This window comes from Schistocerca piceifrons, chromosome 2 (genome assembly GCF_021461385.2).
Source record: "Schistocerca piceifrons isolate TAMUIC-IGC-003096 chromosome 2, iqSchPice1.1, whole genome shotgun sequence".
NCBI classification, from domain to species: Eukaryota; Metazoa; Arthropoda; class Insecta; order Orthoptera; family Acrididae; genus Schistocerca; species Schistocerca piceifrons.
The window spans coordinates 403,176,317-403,196,392 of record NC_060139.1 but is presented as its reverse complement, the minus strand read 5'-3'; the positions used below and the strand labels follow the sequence as shown (position 1 = coordinate 403,196,392).

The 20,076-nt window shown below is 47.2% G+C and overlaps 1 protein-coding gene across 1 annotated transcript in view; it reads right to left on the bottom strand.

Moving 5' to 3' along the window:
- Positions 1-20,076, bottom strand: part of LOC124777280 (DNA-directed RNA polymerase III subunit RPC5) — a 108,336-nt gene that overhangs the window by 74,040 nt on the left and 14,220 nt on the right. The window contains exons 2-3 of the mRNA XM_047252623.1: positions 12,944-13,045; positions 8,945-9,117 (exon numbers count right to left, since the gene is read on the bottom strand). Of these exons, the coding sequence (XP_047108579.1) occupies positions 8,945-9,117; positions 12,944-13,045 (275 nt within the window). The remainder of the gene's footprint in view (positions 1-8,944; positions 9,118-12,943; positions 13,046-20,076) is intronic.

The window sequence follows — 20,076 nt, the reverse complement described above, 5'->3', positions numbered from 1 at the left end:
CGACCCGACCCGACCCGACCCGACCCGACCCGACCCGACCCGACCCGACCCGACCCGACCCGACCCGACCCGACCCGACCCGACCCGACCCGACCCGACCCGACCCGACCCGACCCGACCCGACCCGACCCGACCCGACCCGACCCGACCCGACCCGACCCGACCCGACCCGACCCGACCCGACCCGACCCGACCCGACCCGACCCGACCCGACCCGACCCGACCCGACCCGACCCGACCCGACCCGACCCGACCCGACCCGACCCGACCCGACCCGACCCGACCCGACCCGACCCGACCCGACCCGACCCGACCCGACCCGACCCGACCCGACCCGACCCGACCCGACCCGACCCGACCCGACCCGACCCGACCCGACCCGACCCGACCCGACCCGACCCGACCCGACCCGACCCGACCCGACCCGACCCGACCCGACCCGACCCGACCCGACCCGACCCGACCCGACCCGACCCGACCCGACCCGACCCGACCCGACCCGACCCGACCCGACCCGACCCGACCCGACCCGACCCGACCCGACCCGACCCGACCCGACCCGACCCGACCCGACCCGACCCGACCCGACCCGACCCGACCCGACCCGACCCGACCCGACCCGACCCGACCCGACCCGACCCGACCCGACCCGACCCGACCCGACCCGACCCGACCCGACCCGACCCGACCCGACCCGACCCGACCCGACCCGACCCGACCCGACCCGACCCGACCCGACCCGACCCGACCCGACCCGACCCGACCCGACCCGACCCGACCCGACCCGACCCGACCCGACCCGACCCGACCCGACCCGACCCGACCCGACCCGACCCGACCCGACCCGACCCGACCCGACCCGACCCGACCCGACCCGACCCGACCCGACCCGACCCGACCCGACCCGACCCGACCCGACCCGACCCGACCCGACCCGACCCGACCCGACCCGACCCGACCCGACCCGACCCGACCCGACCCGACCCGACCCGACCCGACCCGACCCGACCCGACCCGACCCGACCCGACCCGACCCGACCCGACCCGACCCGACCCGACCCGACCCGACCCGACCCGACCCGACCCGACCCGACCCGACCCGACCCGACCCGACCCGACCCGACCCGACCCGACCCGACCCGACCCGACCCGACCCGACCCGACCCGACCCGACCCGACCCGACCCGACCCGACCCGACCCGACCCGACCCGACCCGACCCGACCCGACCCGACCCGACCCGACCCGACCCGACCCGACCCGACCCGACCCGACCCGACCCGACCCGACCCGACCCGACCCGACCCGACCCGACCCGACCCGACCCGACCCGACCCGACCCGACCCGACCCGACCCGACCCGACCCGACCCGACCCGACCCGACCCGACCCGACCCGACCCGACCCGACCCGACCCGACCCGACCCGACCCGACCCGACCCGACCCGACCCGACCCGACCCGACCCGACCCGACCCGACCCGACCCGACCCGACCCGACCCGACCCGACCCGACCCGACCCGACCCGACCCGACCCGACCCGACCCGACCCGACCCGACCCGACCCGACCCGACCCGACCCGACCCGACCCGACCCGACCCGACCCGACCCGACCCGACCCGACCCGACCCGACCCGACCCGACCCGACCCGACCCGACCCGACCCGACCCGACCCGACCCGACCCGACCCGACCCGACCCGACCCGACCCGACCCGACCCGACCCGACCCGACCCGACCCGACCCGACCCGACCCGACCCGACCCGACCCGACCCGACCCGACCCGACCCGACCCGACCCGACCCGACCCGACCCGACCCGACCCGACCCGACCCGACCCGACCCGACCCGACCCGACCCGACCCGACCCGACCCGACCCGACCCGACCCGACCCGACCCGACCCGACCCGACCCGACCCGACCCGACCCGACCCGACCCGACCCGACCCGACCCGACCCGACCCGACCCGACCCGACCCGACCCGACCCGACCCGACCCGACCCGACCCGACCCGACCCGACCCGACCCGACCCGACCCGACCCGACCCGACCCGACCCGACCCGACCCGACCCGACCCGACCCGACCCGACCCGACCCGACCCGACCCGACCCGACCCGACCCGACCCGACCCGACCCGACCCGACCCGACCCGACCCGACCCGACCCGACCCGACCCGACCCGACCCGACCCGACCCGACCCGACCCGACCCGACCCGACCCGACCCGACCCGACCCGACCCGACCCGACCCGACCCGACCCGACCCGACCCGACCCGACCCGACCCGACCCGACCCGACCCGACCCGACCCGACCCGACCCGACCCGACCCGACCCGACCCGACCCGACCCGACCCGACCCGACCCGACCCGACCCGACCCGACCCGACCCGACCCGACCCGACCCGACCCGACCCGACCCGACCCGACCCGACCCGACCCGACCCGACCCGACCCGACCCGACCCGACCCGACCCGACCCGACCCGACCCGACCCGACCCGACCCGACCCGACCCGACCCGACCCGACCCGACCCGACCCGACCCGACCCGACCCGACCCGACCCGACCCGACCCGACCCGACCCGACCCGACCCGACCCGACCCGACCCGACCCGACCCGACCCGACCCGACCCGACCCGACCCGACCCGACCCGACCCGACCCGACCCGACCCGACCCGACCCTCTCCTGTAGCAAGGAATCGGAGTGTTACAGTGAGCCTGTCTTCTGAAGATGTAGCAGTTCTTAAGTGAATATTGTGCTTTGTGATATGAGGATACACTTCACTGAGCACATACAGAAATGTATGCTCATCCATTCTTAAGTAATTGATGTACGATTTGACGTCTGCCACTGTAAACTCACATTATGTTTTGTTGAATGCTTTTATCGTGTCATCGTAAAACCCACGGCTTCACCCAGATCCGTGCTGAGGAGATCCTCGTGGATGTGGAACATGTCAAATTTTTTTAAGCTGAATAGCAATACTAATAGTATGAATAAATACATCATTTGTTTCTATTAAAAATTTCGTCAATGGAGTAGAAGGAGTTGGCCACTAGTAAGTCTTTCAGGCTTCTTTTAAACTGATCTTTATTTGTAACTAAATTTTTTATGTTTACTGGCAAATTATTGAAGATGAGTGTTCCTGAGTAGTTGACCCCTTTTTGAACTAAAGTAAGTGCTTTTAAGTCCTTGTGCAGATCATTTTTGTTCCTGGTATTGTATGTATGAACTGGGGAAAGAGAGATATATTATTTAGGACAAATTTCATTAAGGAGTAAATATACTGAGAGGCAGTAGTTAGTATACCCAGTTCTTTGAAGAGATTTCTGCAGGACGTCCGTGAATTTACTCCACAAATGATACGTATTACACGCTTTTGGACTCTGAAAACTTTTGTTTGACTTCAAGATTTGCCCCAAAATATTATACCATATGACATTATGGAATGAAAGTAGGCAAAGTATGCAAGCTTTTTCACTTTTATGTTGCCTATGTCTGCTAACACTTGAATTGCAAATACAGATTTGTTAAGGCGTTTCTGCAGTTCTGTGGTGTGCTCCTCCCAACTGAATTTATCATCAAGTTGTAATCCCAGGAATTTAAGACTGTCAACCTTGTATGTATGGTTCCTTCTTTCCCCCACTTCTTTTCTGCATGTGCACACAATGCAATTGCGGTACATGCAACTGCTGCGGTTAATAACAAGTTGTTGTCAGCCATCTTGAACTTTGACGAAATATTTGATGACAGTGTAATACCCCTTCTAGCGCTACGTCAAAGATCTTTGTCAAATATATTTGATGGAATATTTGATCACATCTTTGATCAAATCTTTGACAAAGAAATTTGATAGTGTAATACCGTCCTAACCAGCTGTGGACATCACATCTGTATTAACTAGCAGTCCCTCTCCAAGTATATGAAGGGTCTCATTGAGATCTTCACAGACAGAAATTATCCCCCCCACACTTGTATAGAAACAGGTCTCCCTGCTCTCTCTCTCTCTCTCTCTCTCCAACCACCCACCATCTCCCACATACCCACCAGCCACAAAGGACCACTCTCCTCATGATTCAGTACCATCCAGGATTGTAGCAACTGACACATTCTCCGTCAGGGGTCCACCTATGTTATGTCATCCCTAAAACGAGGAATATCCTACCCATTATCCTTCCTCCACCTCCACCCCCCCCCCCCTCCCCAGAAAGTGATATTCTGCCTCCCACTGAACCTACGCAATATCCTTGTCCATCCCAACTCCACCCTTGTTCCCAATCTAGTACCTCAGGGTTCACATAGCCACAATAGACCTAGGTGGGAGACCTGTTGCACACATTCTCCCACCACCACCTCTCAGTCTGGTCACAGGCATCACCTATCCTGCCAAAGGCAGATCTACCTGTGAAAGCAGTCACATGATCCACAAGTAAGCTACAACCACTGTGCTGCTTTACATGTGGAAATGAAAACAAACGAACTTTCTGTCCACATGAATGGTCACTGATAACCTGTGGCCGAGAGGCAGCTAGGCTACGCAGTTGCTAAACTTGCTTTCCAACACAAGATGCTTCACTTCAATGACCACTTCACGGCCTGAATCATCTAGATCCTTCCTACCAACACCAGCTTTCCTGAATTACACTGGTGGGAACTCTCCCTGCAATTTATCTACAGACTAGTAAACCCACCCACCTATCCCCTCTCCCTGCTCTAACTCTAGTACTAGACAGCCTTCTATTCCACAAACACACACCACAAGCCATTTTTACTTCCTCAACTTCATACCTTTCCACTCCCCCCCCCCCCCCTCACCCCCACGACTGCACCTAAAAGTCCTACCCTCTCCTTACCACATCCATGCATGCTCCCACAAGCAGCACTTTACTTTCCCCCGTCCCTGCCCTGCTGTCTCTTCCCTCCCCGACCCAGCCTCCTCAATCCAATCACAAAAGGACTGCATCTTCCTTCAGGTGCAGCTGCTTGCAGTCTGGCCTCAGTGGACAGAGACAGTAGTTGTGTGTGTGTGTGTGTGTGTGTGTGTGTGTGTGTGTGTGTGTGTGTGAGAGAGAGAGAGAGAGAGAGAGAGAGAGAGAGAGAGAGAGAGAGAGAGAGATGTGATGTGCTTGAGCGAATGTGTGTGTGTTTTTACTTTACAAGAAGGCCTTTTGGGTAAAAGCCTAAAAGTATAGCAGTCTCTTTATTGTGCCTGTGTACAGCTGAACATCTTCCCTATATGGTGAGTAGAAATCTATCCTTTTCATAATACTGCAGCTTTTGGTTTTGAATATAGATACCCCGCAGTACGGCATGGGGGCAGCTCTCGCCCATCAGAATGCAGACGACTCAATCTGCCAATGGGGTTTGCATACAAAATTCTCAGTGCAGCAGAGGTCCACTACTATCAGATCAAGGAGGAGGCTCTGCCCATTGCATATGTGGTCACAAAATTTCACATTCTCTTGTATGGCAACAAATTCCAAATAATTTCAAAGCACAAGCCATTAGTTCAGTGTTTTAGTCTGTCAGCCCAGGTCCCTGATGAAGCTGCCTACAGGTTGCAGCGGTGGACCTTGCTCCTCTCCAAATATAACAGATATTCATTTTTGTCTTATTGGGTGCCACGCCAGCACAGACACCTTATCCCACCTACCTGTTGGCCCAGACCCTGAGTTTCACTGAGAAGGGCTCTTGTGTTATTCTTTGGATATCTCGTCCCACCCAGCAGTAGGTGGGTTTCCGATCACTAATACCCAAGTCACCTCGGCAACAGCATCAGACTCTGTCCTCAAGAAAACAATCTTCCATGTCCACGAGGGTTGGTCTTCTTGTCCTCTGGGCCAAACTTCCGATCTGCTTTATAACTACTTAATCTTGCACCATCATCACCCGATCTTACAGCTATTACATAAGGGTCACTGTGTATTTCCTGCTCCAAAGCCTTCGCTCGCAGACATGTGTACTGGCCCAACATTTGGAGCATTTGGTTGCTCCAAGTCCCTGGTGTGCTAGTTAACAGGCGATTCCCAAAGCTTTGCCCTCCTAGTGGCCACCGGCAACCTACTCCTGGAAACTCATCCTTGTGGATTTAGCGGGTCCATTCCTGAATATGTTTTCTGAATTCATATGCAATTTCTATATGTGGTCTGGCCCTCATCGGTGACTACAAGTCACTATTCAAGGCTCTCTCAACAATTTTTCCAGTAGAGGTGTCCCAGTTACTCTAATTTCTGACAGCAGACCTCAGTTCCCGTCTCAGGCATTTCACGATTTCTGTGTTGGTCAGGCATTTTCCATGTTTGTCCCCCTCCCTTTAACCGCCAATCTAATGTGGAAGCTGAGCACAAGGCTTGCACATTTATGACAGACGAGAAAAAATATCTGCAGGAATTCCACACTTTTTTTTCTCATGACCTTTCAGATAGCTCCTATAGGTTCCCGCAGCCCTGCCAAGCTTCTCTATTGGTGCCACCCAAGCACGCTGCTCCACCTCCTCCATCTGATATCTCACCACCATCATGTTACACCGTACCAAGCTTTACCCCGAGGACGGCAGTCTGGGAGTGTGGTTTTGGTCAGCACCCCCACTGGTTTCCAGCAGTCATCATGCATCAGAACAGCCACTGCGTCTACGTCCTCTGGACTGGAGATCAGGTGATTCGGCACCATCAAAATTGGCTTTGAATCCAGGTGACCATCCAACCACCCCCCCACCCCCCACCCCGTCCCAGGTGCACTACCACCCAGTCAATGGGTGCTGCCCATCTGCCAATGTTCCAGCCTCCTCCACCACCACCTGTGTCAACACCTCTGTCCTATGAGCCTATGACTTTGCAGCCTCCAACAGAGCAGCACCAACTCCAGTCTCCTTCCAGCCAGAGGACATACCTCCACTGGTCTGACATCTGCACAGCTTCAGCCCACTGCAGAGGCACCGCCATCTTCCACACTCATCGTCAGGGATCCCGGCTCGAACTGCCCATCGCCAGTCTTGTTGTCTCATACTCCTATGGGGGGCAGAAGAAAGGGGGGGGCAGAAGAAAGGGGGGGGGGGGGGGCGCCTGTTTTGGGCCACCCCTCACATTGGAAAATTTTGCCCGTATTCTAAGTTCCCCATCAAGTGGGACTTGCTCTCCCATCTTACCTCTGAGGCCTCTAGAACATATACTTCATTTCCACATCGCCGCCATCCACCCCTTGCCCAGGGAATCACACACACTCAGTCCCCAAAGGGGGAATGGGTGTAGTGATCCACATAGATTCCACAACTGAGATAAATGTGTGCAGTTGTAAGATGGGCCTCAGGAATTGGCAGACTCTAGAACCATCAGATGCTGCCACCCGTGGATGTGCGTGAAGCCTCTCCTCCACGCATATTACCAGCCTGCCTAGCCCTCAGTTACATGTTTGAAAGTTTAACTACTAGTATTAGGCTAGTAATGTAGCCACACTGAGGCAACTGTCTTCCTTTACAAGTTATTTCTAGATGTAATAACGCACTGTGTACCCTATTGTTTGTGTGATCTTGTGGTTAGAATTCTACTGTAGTTTACATTTTCGAGAAAAAGATAGACTTTTCTGTAGTAAACTTGTAAAAAGTTGATACCATTGTTAAAAAGTTAATTTAGTTTTGTAAATTCGACTTGACTGTAAAACTTTCGCATTTAAACATTTCAAAGTCTGGTAAATAATCTACTACGCCTCAGTCCCGCAGAAGTAGAAGCATCAGTCCTTTCCATAAGACGTTTTGCCCTCGGCCCAAATTCAATCATTCTGGACTCATTAAAAGTCCATCTCTCCTTCTCCTGGTCCCTACAGTGGAAACAGACTCAAACCAAAGCCAATGTTGAGCCTTGCCTGATTCAATTCACTCTTCCATCCAACTGTGATCCAGCCCCACCTGTCCCCAAACCACTCTGTTAACTTTCCAGAATTTCTTAACATCCAACCTAACCTCATCTCACCATCATTCTTCAAATCCCTGAACATGGAAGCTAAACTTACACCCACAAAAAGAACTGTATTCCACCACCTAAAAACTGGTCCTGACCCTGTAACATAATCCACAGGGATTATCTACCTGAAGGACTCCACCAGCTCTCAGATTCGTCCACCTACAAATCCTGCCCCAGTGACCCCGTTCCAGAAATATAAAAGGAGCCCCAGTCTATCCTCAAATCCTTATGCCCAACCGAGAACTTCTCCTCTTGCCTCCCCTCCCCCCCCCCCCCCCCGCCCCCACCTTTACTACACCCCACACTCCAACTACCTTAAAATCTGATCCTGGATTTTTCCATTGTTTAATTTTTTCCATATGATGTGTATTTTTTGAGATGTTTAGTTACTCCAAGCTAAAGCAAAAATCTTGCATGCTCTGCAAAGCACTGCAAAGTGCATGGGGAGGATACATCCCATGAACCACATATTACAGTTTTTTCCCGTACCATTTGCTTATGTAGGGTGGAAATAATGATTGCTTACAAGCCTCTGCATTAGCTACAATTAGTCTAAATATGTCTTTGTGGTCCCTATGGAAACAATAAAAAGGTTGGCAGAGGGAAGAGGCTGCAGTATAGTCATGAATTCCTCACTTAAAACTGGTTGTTGAAATTTTGTAACTAGAATTTCACATGATAGATGGTGTCAATCTTCAAATGTCCATATGTTCTGGTTTTTTAGCATCTCCTTGACACACTCCCATAGGTCCAGAAAATCTGTGATCATTCTTGCTGCCTTTCTTTGCACATTTCCAACATCCCCTATTTGTCATATTTCATATGGGTCCCACCTACTTCAGTGATACGTTATGAGCATTCACAGGAAAACAGCAACCAAATAAAAGACTTTCTTTTGCTTACTTTAAATCTGGAAGCCCTAAATCTCTGACTGAAGTTCATCATAATCATAAAATACTGTGCAATTGTAATAACTCACCCTTGAAAATATTTAGGATCCTCCTGCTTTCGATTATCATGTTTCAAAGGTGCCTTGGACATTCCGTCCACATTCAGTGCTATCTGTTCTCCCTTGCTGGTGTCATAATTGGGATTGGAAGTGTCAAGCTCCAATTCAAGTTTAACCTCCTGATGTATTGGTTTGATGCAACTCTGTTAAGTTATGCAAGAAAAAAGAATTACAACGTATTCTATTGCAGATGTGCTTTAGTAATATACATTTCAATAAAATGTTGTTTATTGGAAAAAACTGCACTGCTTCTCAAAGCTATATCAAAAAAGATCATGAATTTTAGATCAGTTCTTCAGTAAGATATAATGATAGAGAAGAGAAAAAAAAGAAAAATAGAGTGAAAAGAAAGGCAGGAGAGAATATTTTAGGATCTTAGAGGTTACTAAAATAATGCTGTAGAGAAAATATTCAACACGTTACATTACTGACTGTGTATACAACAGAATGAACACAAAGAAAGGTGAAGAAAGACTAAATGGTGGGGTGTGGAAGGGATGGAGTGAGGAAGAGGGTGTGGGTATGAAAGGAGATGGGATGGAAGGTAGAGGGCGATGGAGGGGGGGGGGGGGGGTAAGGTAGAAGGCAATAAAAATGGAATGGAGGGGTACAGAAGCAGGGAAGAGATGAATTTATGAGCTGCTTTATCTCCCAGCTTCTATCTACAGACAATGTAAGGTAAAATATATCTAAAAAGAAAGATGATGAAACTTACCAAACAAAAGCGCTGGCAGGTCGATAGACACACAAACAAACACAAACATACACACAAAATTCTAGCTTTCGCAACCAATGGTTGCCTCGTCAGGAAAGAGGGAAGGAGAAGGAAAGACAAAAGGATATGGGTTTTAAGGGAGAGGGTAAGGAGTCATTCCAATCCCGGGAGCGGAAAGACTTACCTAAGGTAAGTCTTTCCGCTCCCGGGATTGGAATGACTCCTTACCCTCTCCCTTAAAACCCATATCCTTTTGTCTTTCCTTCTCCTTCCCTCTTTCCTGACGAGGCAACCATTGGTTGCGAAAGCTAGAATTTTGTGTGTATGTTTGTGTTTGTTTGTGTGTCTATCGACCTGCCAGCGCTTTTGTTTGGTAAGTTTCATCATCTTTCTTTTTAGATATATTTTTCCCACGTGGAATGTTTCCCTCTATTATATTCAATGTAAGGAAAAGATAGATTGATACTTACAATAAAGACGACACAGTAAGTTGCAGCCAGGCACAATTAAAAGACAGTTACACATTAGCTTTCAGCCACAGCCTTCATCAGAAAAAGAACACACACACACACACACACACACACACACACACACACACACACACAACCACCATCTCCAATAGTTTAATTCTTTAAAATTTTTTTTAAAAAGTGACAACTCCCTCTCAAAAAATACTTTATCCTTCAATAATTGTAACTCCCTTCTTTGCTAATTACATGTAAATGTAAATAAATACACTCAGCATCAGCAATAAAGAAATATACACTAGTACAGACAATACGAAAAGAACTAATCCCTGCAACACTTTACACAACAGATCTCTGCAGCCACACATCATTTTCCCCTATAAAACAGTCATAATGAAAAATTATTAGAAACAATCAAGTAACACAAAACCTCTTTCAAAATAATGGTGCCTGAAGTACAGCTCAAACTTGGCATTTTTAAACTATTCAATAGCCTCCTTGGTAGCAAACTATTTTGTTTGTTAGTGAGCGTCATCACTGTGACAACTAAATCTGGGACATGTTTTACACTTAGTGATAACACTGCATACGTACACACTCCTGGAATAAGTTTCATATGAAAATGAATGTATCTTTGGATTTAATAAAGTGTGATCCCAATGCATTTCCACTAAACGTATGATGCTATCAATAATCCAGCACTTTCGCTAATCCAACACTCATATATGCACGGAATAGCCTGACTATCAAGAATCTAGTGTACATAAGAAGCATTCTAAACAGGTAGATTCTAATGCAGCAGAAATTCATAGTAAACTTTTGATCTTTCTGCATTTTAATCTTGATATGACTGGAAGAAATACAAAACAAAACACTGACCAAAATATCATTTGATCTCCACCATCTTTCCGCGTACCTTCAGAAATTTATCAACATATTTGTAACAATACCACCATAACTAGTTCTAATAACTGTCCTTTATCAGACTGGATTCTGTAAATAAATTACTGCTTCTAACAGAAGTTTTAAATTTGGAATTTCGTTTTATATGCTACATAGGCCCTGAAATCATTTTTCAAAGTTCTGGCAATACTGCAAAATGTTTTGTTGGTAAACAAAAACCAGTTGTAACTAAAGCAATGAAAGATACCTGCAAAATGTTTTGTTTGCTACCTGTCAGACAGAGAAAGTCTGTCATCTAAGTTAATGGTGAGTAGGTCCTAGCTTTCATTGTTGATCACACAGTGGCATTAACCATCTCACACATAGTCGTATGTACCACACTGGGGAATCACATTACTTATGTCAAACCACAATGACTGAGCCTTTTGAATATTTCACACACTTTTCAGTTCAAAGATAAATTCATTGCATGGAACTGTGTTTTCATTTTTTCTCTATGCATGTCATGTGTGCTGCTTTCCAAATAAGTTTAATTACATCTAATTTAATTTTTTAATAATTATTTCTTTTGATTTCTTTTCTTTATGTAGGAAATCAGCCACACTTACAAATTAAAGGTGTTTTTGGACAAAATTCTTTATAGCTGACACACACACACACACACACACACACAAACACACACACACACACACACACACACACACACAGAGAGAGAGAGAGATACTGTCTCCCAAAGCTTGTGTGCTTATTCCTCACAATCATTACAATGCAGATATCAACATTTAAGAAAGAAGAACATGAAATCTCTTGTTTCCAGAATCTGGTTGGTTCAAGAAAAATTCAACGTGAAATGATCCCTGAATCCTTCAACTGAAGAGAAATCTTAGTGCTGGTTTTAATAACATCAAATATGGCATCCATTTGTAACCAATGCAAGTAAGATGTATTACACTAAATATCCAACAACACACAACTCAGTTATAAGCAGTACTCCATGTATCCTGTTACTCCCTCTATTACCACATGGCTAACGCAGAGCTGGGTCACCACCAGTTGCAGGTTGCTTATTTATTGGCTCCCAGGGGGCATTAAAAATTAAATTTTTAATGTTTCATATAATTATTGACCAAATTTAAAAATTTAAAATACTGCCTCATTATACTCATTACTAATCTTATAGAAAAGGTTAAACACGGTAAGACAGGTATTTCAGGGACCTTATTCACACAGTATTTGAAAATAAAGATCACTGGTGACTTCCAACAAACTTTACAAATAATTCAAAGCTTTATGAATTTTTTGCTCACTGACAGCCCCTGCAAAATAATAAGAAGAGAAAAGTTTATGGCACAATACATATTTCCTGTTCATGCAGTGAAACTTCAGCATGTGGCAATGACATTTTAATGAATTACTTCTTTACTACCAACTCTCTTTGCGACACATTTTACAGGCAGTATTGACATTTACTACTGAATGTACTTACAAAATAATATCACTGTATGACACACAATTCAGGGGATATGACGTCATACAAAAAACTAGCTCTTGGTTAATACAGAGAAAATATTTACTGAACTATACTCACTCAGTGACTGATAATGAGGCCACTTAGAGTGTTCCAAGAAACTTTGAATGTAATTTCTAACCTTTTCTTGCTTACAAGCTTAATGCCAAGTATTTAACACATTAACTCATTTGTCATGCAATCAGATATCTGAAGCTGTTTTATATGTGCAAGTTCGATTCTTTAACAAACTGGGGTTTGCTTTTGCAAACATAAAACCTGTGCTTCCTCACTGTGTTTCCTCAATCACATTTTTAATTTAATGGGATATTTCAATGGAAAATTAACAACTTAAATGAGAAATATATGGCTCTTACCTGTATAACATTTGCGCCATCATACCCAATTGATGACTTTTTGATTGGGTACTGAAAAAGAAATAACTTCTCTGCCAATGTCCGTGAAAGATATACTGGAATCTGCAAACACACATAAAAATATTACTCCAACAGCAGCACAATAAACTGTTAAAATAGCACTGTAAAAAATATACAACTAAAATGTTAAACTAAGAGCATGAACAGTAAAACCTGAGAATATTCATACATTTGAGTCACAAAATAAACATATGTTACAACCATGACTCTAGTAATACACTGCAGAAAATATGTGGTTATACTGCATTTAAATTCTGCTTGTCTGCCAGACCTCTCTCTGCTGAAGAGTACTTCTGACTATTTAACGGTATTTTCTTTGAATGATCCATCAGCAGGCTCCTCACTTCCTGAATAACATTTACCAATGTCATTACCAAATATGTCATTGTTATTTGTTTCTTCAGTCCTTTTCTTCAAACACACAAACCTATATATGATATAGAACTTGTAAATGAAGTCTGGCTGCAGACTGACAGAACTAATAAAATGATCAAAATAAAATGACCAAAGCATTAGCATCATGTGAAGAGATGGAGACAGAGGAATGGGATAAAACAGCAAAGGAGAGGGGAAGACGAAAGGAAGTGGGTTTTAAGGGAGAGGGTAAGGAGTCACTCCAATCCCGGGAGCGGAAAGACTTACCTTAGGGGGAAAAAAGGACGGGTATACACTCGCACACACACACATATCCCACATCCTTTCGTCTATCCCTCTCCTTCCCTCTTTCCTGATGAGGCAACAGTTTGTTGCGAAAGCTTGAATTTCGTGTGTATGTTTGTGTTCGTTTGTGTGTCTATCGACCTGCCAACACTTTCGTTCGGTAAGTCACATCATCTGTGTTTTTTTATATATATATATATATATATATATATATATATATATATATATATATATATATATATATTTTTTAGAGGAAAACATTCCACGTAGGAAAAATATATCTAAAAACAAAGATGATGTGACTTACCAAATGAAAGTGCTGGCAGGTCGACAGACACACAAACAAACACAAACATACACACAAAATTCAAGCTTTCGCAACAAACTGTTGCCTCATCAGGAAAGAGGGAAAGAGAGGGAAAGACGAAAGGATGTGGGTTTTAAGGGAGAGGGTAAGGAGTCATTCCAATCCCAGGAGCGGAAAGACTTACCTTAGGGGGAAAAAAGGACGGGTATACACTCGCACACACACACATATCCCAGTGGGAAAGACTTACCTTTAATGTCTGCTTGTGTCTGTGTATGTGCGGATGGATGTGTGTGTGTGTGTGTGTGTGTGTGTGTGTGTGTGTGTGCGCGCGAGTGTATACCTGTCCTTTTTTTCCTTTTTTCCCCCCAAAGGTAAGTCTTTCCGCTCCCGGGATTGGAATGACTCCTTACCCTCTCCCTTAAAACCCACATCCTTTCGTCTTTCCCTCTCCTTCCCTCTTTCCTGATGAAGCAACCGTTTGTTGTGAAAGCTTGAATTTTGTGTGTATGTCTATCGACCTGCCAGCACTTTCGTTTGGTAAGTCACATCTTTGTTTTTAGATATATTTTTCCCACGTGGAATATATATATAATAGAGGGAAACATTCCACACGGGAAAAATATATTTACAAATGTCTGCTTGTGTCTGTGTATGTGCGGATGGATGTGTGTGTGTGTGTGCGCAAGTGTATACCTGTCCTTTTTTCCCCCTAAGGTAAGTCTTTCCGCTCCCGGGATTGGAATGACTCCTTACCCTCTCCCTTAAAACCCACATCCTTTCGTCTTTCCCTCTCCTTCCGTCTTTCCTGATGAGGCAACAGTTTGTTGCGAAAGCTTGAATTTCGTGTGTATGTTTGTGTTTGTCTGTGTGGCTATCGACCTGCCAGCACTTTCGTTCGGTAAGTCACATCATATATATATATATATATATATATATATATATATATATATATCATCTTGGCATTGAAGACCCTCTCTTATAGCTAACCAGCTATTTAGCAAGTTGACATTACAACAAAAGTAACACATGAACAGCACACAATAATAATAATAATAATAATAATAATAATAATGGTGATAGGCATGATAATGGGTAAACAGTATTTTAGAAATGTAAGTGTAATTAATAGTTCATTCAAATAATGGAAAATCCAGGATGGCTCTGAGCACTATGGGACTTAACATCTATGGTCATCAGTCCCCTTGAACTTAGAACTACTTAAACCTAACTAACCTAAGGACATCACACACATCCATGCTCGAGGCAGGATTCGAACCTGCGACCGTAGCAGTCGCGCGGCTCCGGACTGAGCGCCTAGAACCGCTAGACCACCGCGGCCGGCGAAAATCCAGGATGGAATATAACAATATACGAGGTGTGTTTTTTAAGTAAGTACTGTTCTGAAATTAAAAAAAAAAGACGTGCTAAGATATCTCAATAATTTTATTTTTACATGATGCCTTGTAATGAGACAATCAATGCAGAAGCTTACTGTAGGACATTGCACAATCTGCACCATTCAATTCAGAACAAAAGACATGGCAAGTTGAGCAAAGGCATCATTTTGCTGCAAGACAATGCCCGTCCGCATGTGGTGAATCAGACCAAAGATCTCATCATATCTTTTCAATGGAAAACTCTAGATCATCCTCCATACAGCCCTGATCTTGCGCCCAGTGACAACCATCTGTTCCTGCACTTGAAGAAACACCTGGGCGGTCAGCGTCTTCAAGACGACAACAAAGTCAAAACAGTGGTGATGCAGTGGTTAACAAGTCATGTGCAGACTTCTATGAGGAGGGTATACAAAAACTGGTACAATGTTATGACAAGTGCCTCAATATTGACAGAAATTATGTAGAAAAGTAGATTAAGGTACAGGCTTTCATGCAAAAATAAAATTATTGAGATATCTTAGCACGTCTTTTTTTAATTTCAAAACGGTACTTACTTAAAAAAACACGCCTCATATGAAAATGATAGTTGCTGCTCACTATCTAGCAAAAATGCTGAGTCACAGATAGGCACAACAAAAAGACTGTCAGAATATAAGATTTTGGCTAACAAGGCCTTCAGCGGAAATAGACAACACACACATACACTCACACAAACACAACTCACACACATGCCCACAGTCTCTGACTGCTGACCCCAGACTGCAAGCAGCAGCATGTGATGGGAGAAGCAACTGGGTGGTAGGTGAATGGTGGATGCTGGAGCAGGGAGGGGGAGGGATAACAGGGTAGGAGTGGGGGACAGTAAAGTGCTGCTTGTGTGAGTATGCAGGGGTGTGGTGGAGAGAAGGTAGCGCAGCTAGTTGCATTCAGGAAATTAGAGGAGGGGGGGTAGCAGAAAAGGAGAGAATAAAAAGCCTGTGGGTATGTTGGTGGAATAAAGGGCTGTGTAGTGCTGGAATGGGAAAAGGGAAGGGCTAAGGACATTGACTAACAAAGGTTGAGACCAGGAGAGTTATGGGAATGTAGGATATATTGCTCCCCCCCTGTGCAATTCAGAAAAGCTGGTGTTGGTGGGAAGGATCCAGATGGCACAGGCTTGAAGCAGTTATTGAAATGAAGAATGTTGTGTTTGGTGGCAAGCTTAGCAACTGCGTGGGCCAGCTGTTTCTTGGCCAGTTTGTTGGTGGCCATACATGTGGACAGCTCCAGTCCTGGATGGCACTGAGTCACAAGGGGAATGCTTTCCTGTGGCTAGATGGTTGTAATGCCCACATAGAACGAAGCAGAGTGATTGCAGCTTAGCTTGTAGACCACATGACAGGTTACACAGGTAGCCCTGCCTCTGATGGGATACGTGATGCTTGTGACTGTACTGGTGTATATGATTGTGGGAGGATGTATGGGACAGGGATATGAGGCAAGGGGTTGGGAACAGAGGTTGTGCACGGATGGACGAGAGTATTGTGTAGGTTCGGCAGGCAGCAGTATACCGCTGTGGGAGGGGTTGGAAGGATAGTGGGTAGGGCATTCCTCATTTCAGGGCACAACGAGAGGTAGTCGAAACCCTGGAGGAGAATGTGATTCAGTTGCTCCAGTCCTGGGTGGTACTGAGTTATGAGGGGAATGGGCCAGATGGTGGGACTTTGGAAGGTGGTAGGAGAGTGGAAAGATAAGGCACGAAAGCTTTGTTTCTGTCCAAGGATGGTAGGATAATTACGGTCAGTGAAGGCTTCAGTGAGACACTTCGTATATTTTGAGAAGGACCACTTGTCATTACACATGCGGTGGCCATGGTTGGTTAGGCTGTATGGAAGGGACTTCGTGGTATGGAATGGGTGGCTATGGGCACGCACGTGGCACCATCCTATGCCAACCTATTCATGGGCCACCTAGAAGAATCCTTCCAAAACAACGAGAATCCCAAACCCCTCACCTGGTTCAATTTCACTCATGATATCTTAGTGATCTGGATCAAAGGTGACGACATCTTATCCACATTCCTCCAGAACCTCAATATCTTCTCCTCCATATGCATCACACGGTCCTGCTCATCCCAACAAGCCACCTTCCTCGATGTTGACCTCCACCTCAAGGATGTCTACATTGGTACCCCCATCCATATCAAAACAACCAACTATCAGCAATATCTCCATTTCGACAGCTGCCACCCATTCCATACCAAGAAATCCCTTCCATACAGCCCAGTTACCTGTGCCCGACACAACTGTAGTGAAGAGTAGTCCCTCTCGTAATATGCCAAGGTCTCACTGAGGCCTTCGCAGACTGTATTTACCCTCCCGACCTTGTACAAAAACAGATCTCCCATGCCTTATCACTCTAGTCACCCACCACCTCTCAAAGTACCACCATCCACCCACACAGGAGCACTCCCCTTGTGACTCAGTACCACATAGAGCTGGAGAAACTGAAACACATTCTCTCACCATACCCTGAAAAGAGGAATGTCCTACAGCGCCTAGCTGCCCTATCCTCTATCCACCTCATTCCTGTATGCTCCCACAAACAGCATTGTCCCCAGAACTGATATGGCTCTTTGGATGTGAACCGAGTGGAAGGACTGAACTAGAGACTTTGAAGGTTCTGCGACAAGCGAGGCTGTGACTTCTTTGACTTGTGCAACACGGTTGAAAACTGTAGGGTCGCTCTAAATGGGTCAGGGGTGCACTACACATCAGAGGCTGCTACCCAGGTAGCTGACAATGTTTGGGATGCACACAAGAGCTTTTTTAGTTTATGTGACTCTCCAGTCAATTCAGATACACTATGTGATCAAAAGTATCTGGACACCTGGCTGAAAATAACTTACAAGTTTGTGGCGCCCTTCGTCGCTAATGCTGGAATCCAATATGGTGTTGGCCCACCATTAGCCTTGATGACAGCTTCCACTCTCACAAGCATACGTTCAGTCAGGTACTGGAAGGTTTCTTGGGGAATGGCAGCCCATTTTTCATGGAGTGCTGCACTAAGGAGAGGTATCGATGTCAGTCAGTGAGGCCTGGCACGAAGTTGGCATTCCAATACATTCCAAAGGTGTTATTTAGGATACAAGTCAGGACTATGTGCAGGCCAGTTCATTACAGGGACGTTATTGATGTGTAACCACTCCACGACAGGATGTGCATTATGAAGAGGTGGGCGATTGTGTTGCAATCGCCATCCCCAAATTGCTCTTCAACAGTGGGAAGCAAGAAGGTGCTTGAAACATCACTGTAGACTTGTGTTGTGATAGTGCCACACAAAACAAAAAGGGGTGTAAACCCCCTCCATGAAAAACACGGCCACACCATTTCATCACCGCCTCCAAATTTTACTGTTGGCACTACACATGCTGACAGATGACGTTCACTGGGCGTTCACCATACCCGCACCCTGCCATCAGATTGCCACACTGTGTACTGTGATCAACACAATGTTTTTCCACTGTTCAATCGTCCAATGTTTATGCTCCCTACACCAAGGAAGGTGTCGTTTGGCATTTGTTGGCATGATGTGTGGCTTATGAGCAACCACTCGACCAAGAAATCCAAGTTTTCTCACCTCCCGCCTAACTGTCATAGTACTTGCAGTGGATCCTGTTACAGTTTGGAATTCCTGTGTGATGGTCTAGATAGATGATTACACATTACGACCCTCTTCAACTGTTGGCAGTCTCTATCAGTCAACAGATGAGACCAGTCTGTACGTTTTTGTGCTGTATGTGTCCCTTCACGTTTCCACTTCACTATCACATTGGAAACAGTAGACCTAGGCATGTTTAGGAGTGTGCAAATCTTGTGTACAGACAAATGACACAAGTGACACCAATCACCTGACCACGTTTGAAGTCTTGAGTTCTGTGGAGTGCCCCATTCTGCTCTCTCACTACTGCTCTCTGACTACTGAAGTCGCTGACATGGAGTACCTGGCAGTAGGTGGCAGCACAATGCACCTAATACGAAAAACACATGTTTTTTGGGTATCCAGAAACTTTCGATCACATAGTGTAACAATAGCTGTAGGAAACCCAGAAATATCAGTGTAAATCAAATTAAATGCCTCCCATTGGTGAGAGTATTAAAATCCTAATAGTTAACTACCGAAGCATTCACATCAAAGTGCCAGAGTTTGAAGCGCTCATGAAAAGCAGTGAAGCTCACATAATACTAGGAACAGAAAGCTGGTTGAAACTTGAAATTGACAGCAGTGAGATTTTTGGGGAAAATTTGAGTGTATATCAAAATGACAGGCAAATGAGAAATGATCGCAGTATATTTGTCGCAGTAGAAAAGACAAATTACAGTCTTGTTAGTGGTCAGCGTGATAAAGATATTCTGCATTACTAAATGCCTTCTTTGAAAACTACCTACAACAGATAGTTATGAACCTCACTCCTGATGGAAATATATTGGATCTAATGTCAGCAAGCGCACCTGACCTCTCTGAGAATGTCCTTATCAAAACTGTTGTCAGTGATCATGACGCAGTTTGGAACACTGATTACTAAAGAACAAAGGATATTAAACAAGCAGAACGGTATATATGTTCCTTAAACTAGATTAAAAAAATCAGCAGTGTCATGCCTCAATGAGAAACAAAACATTCAGCACAGGCAAAGAGCACATAGCGAAACTATGGCTCAGGTTTAA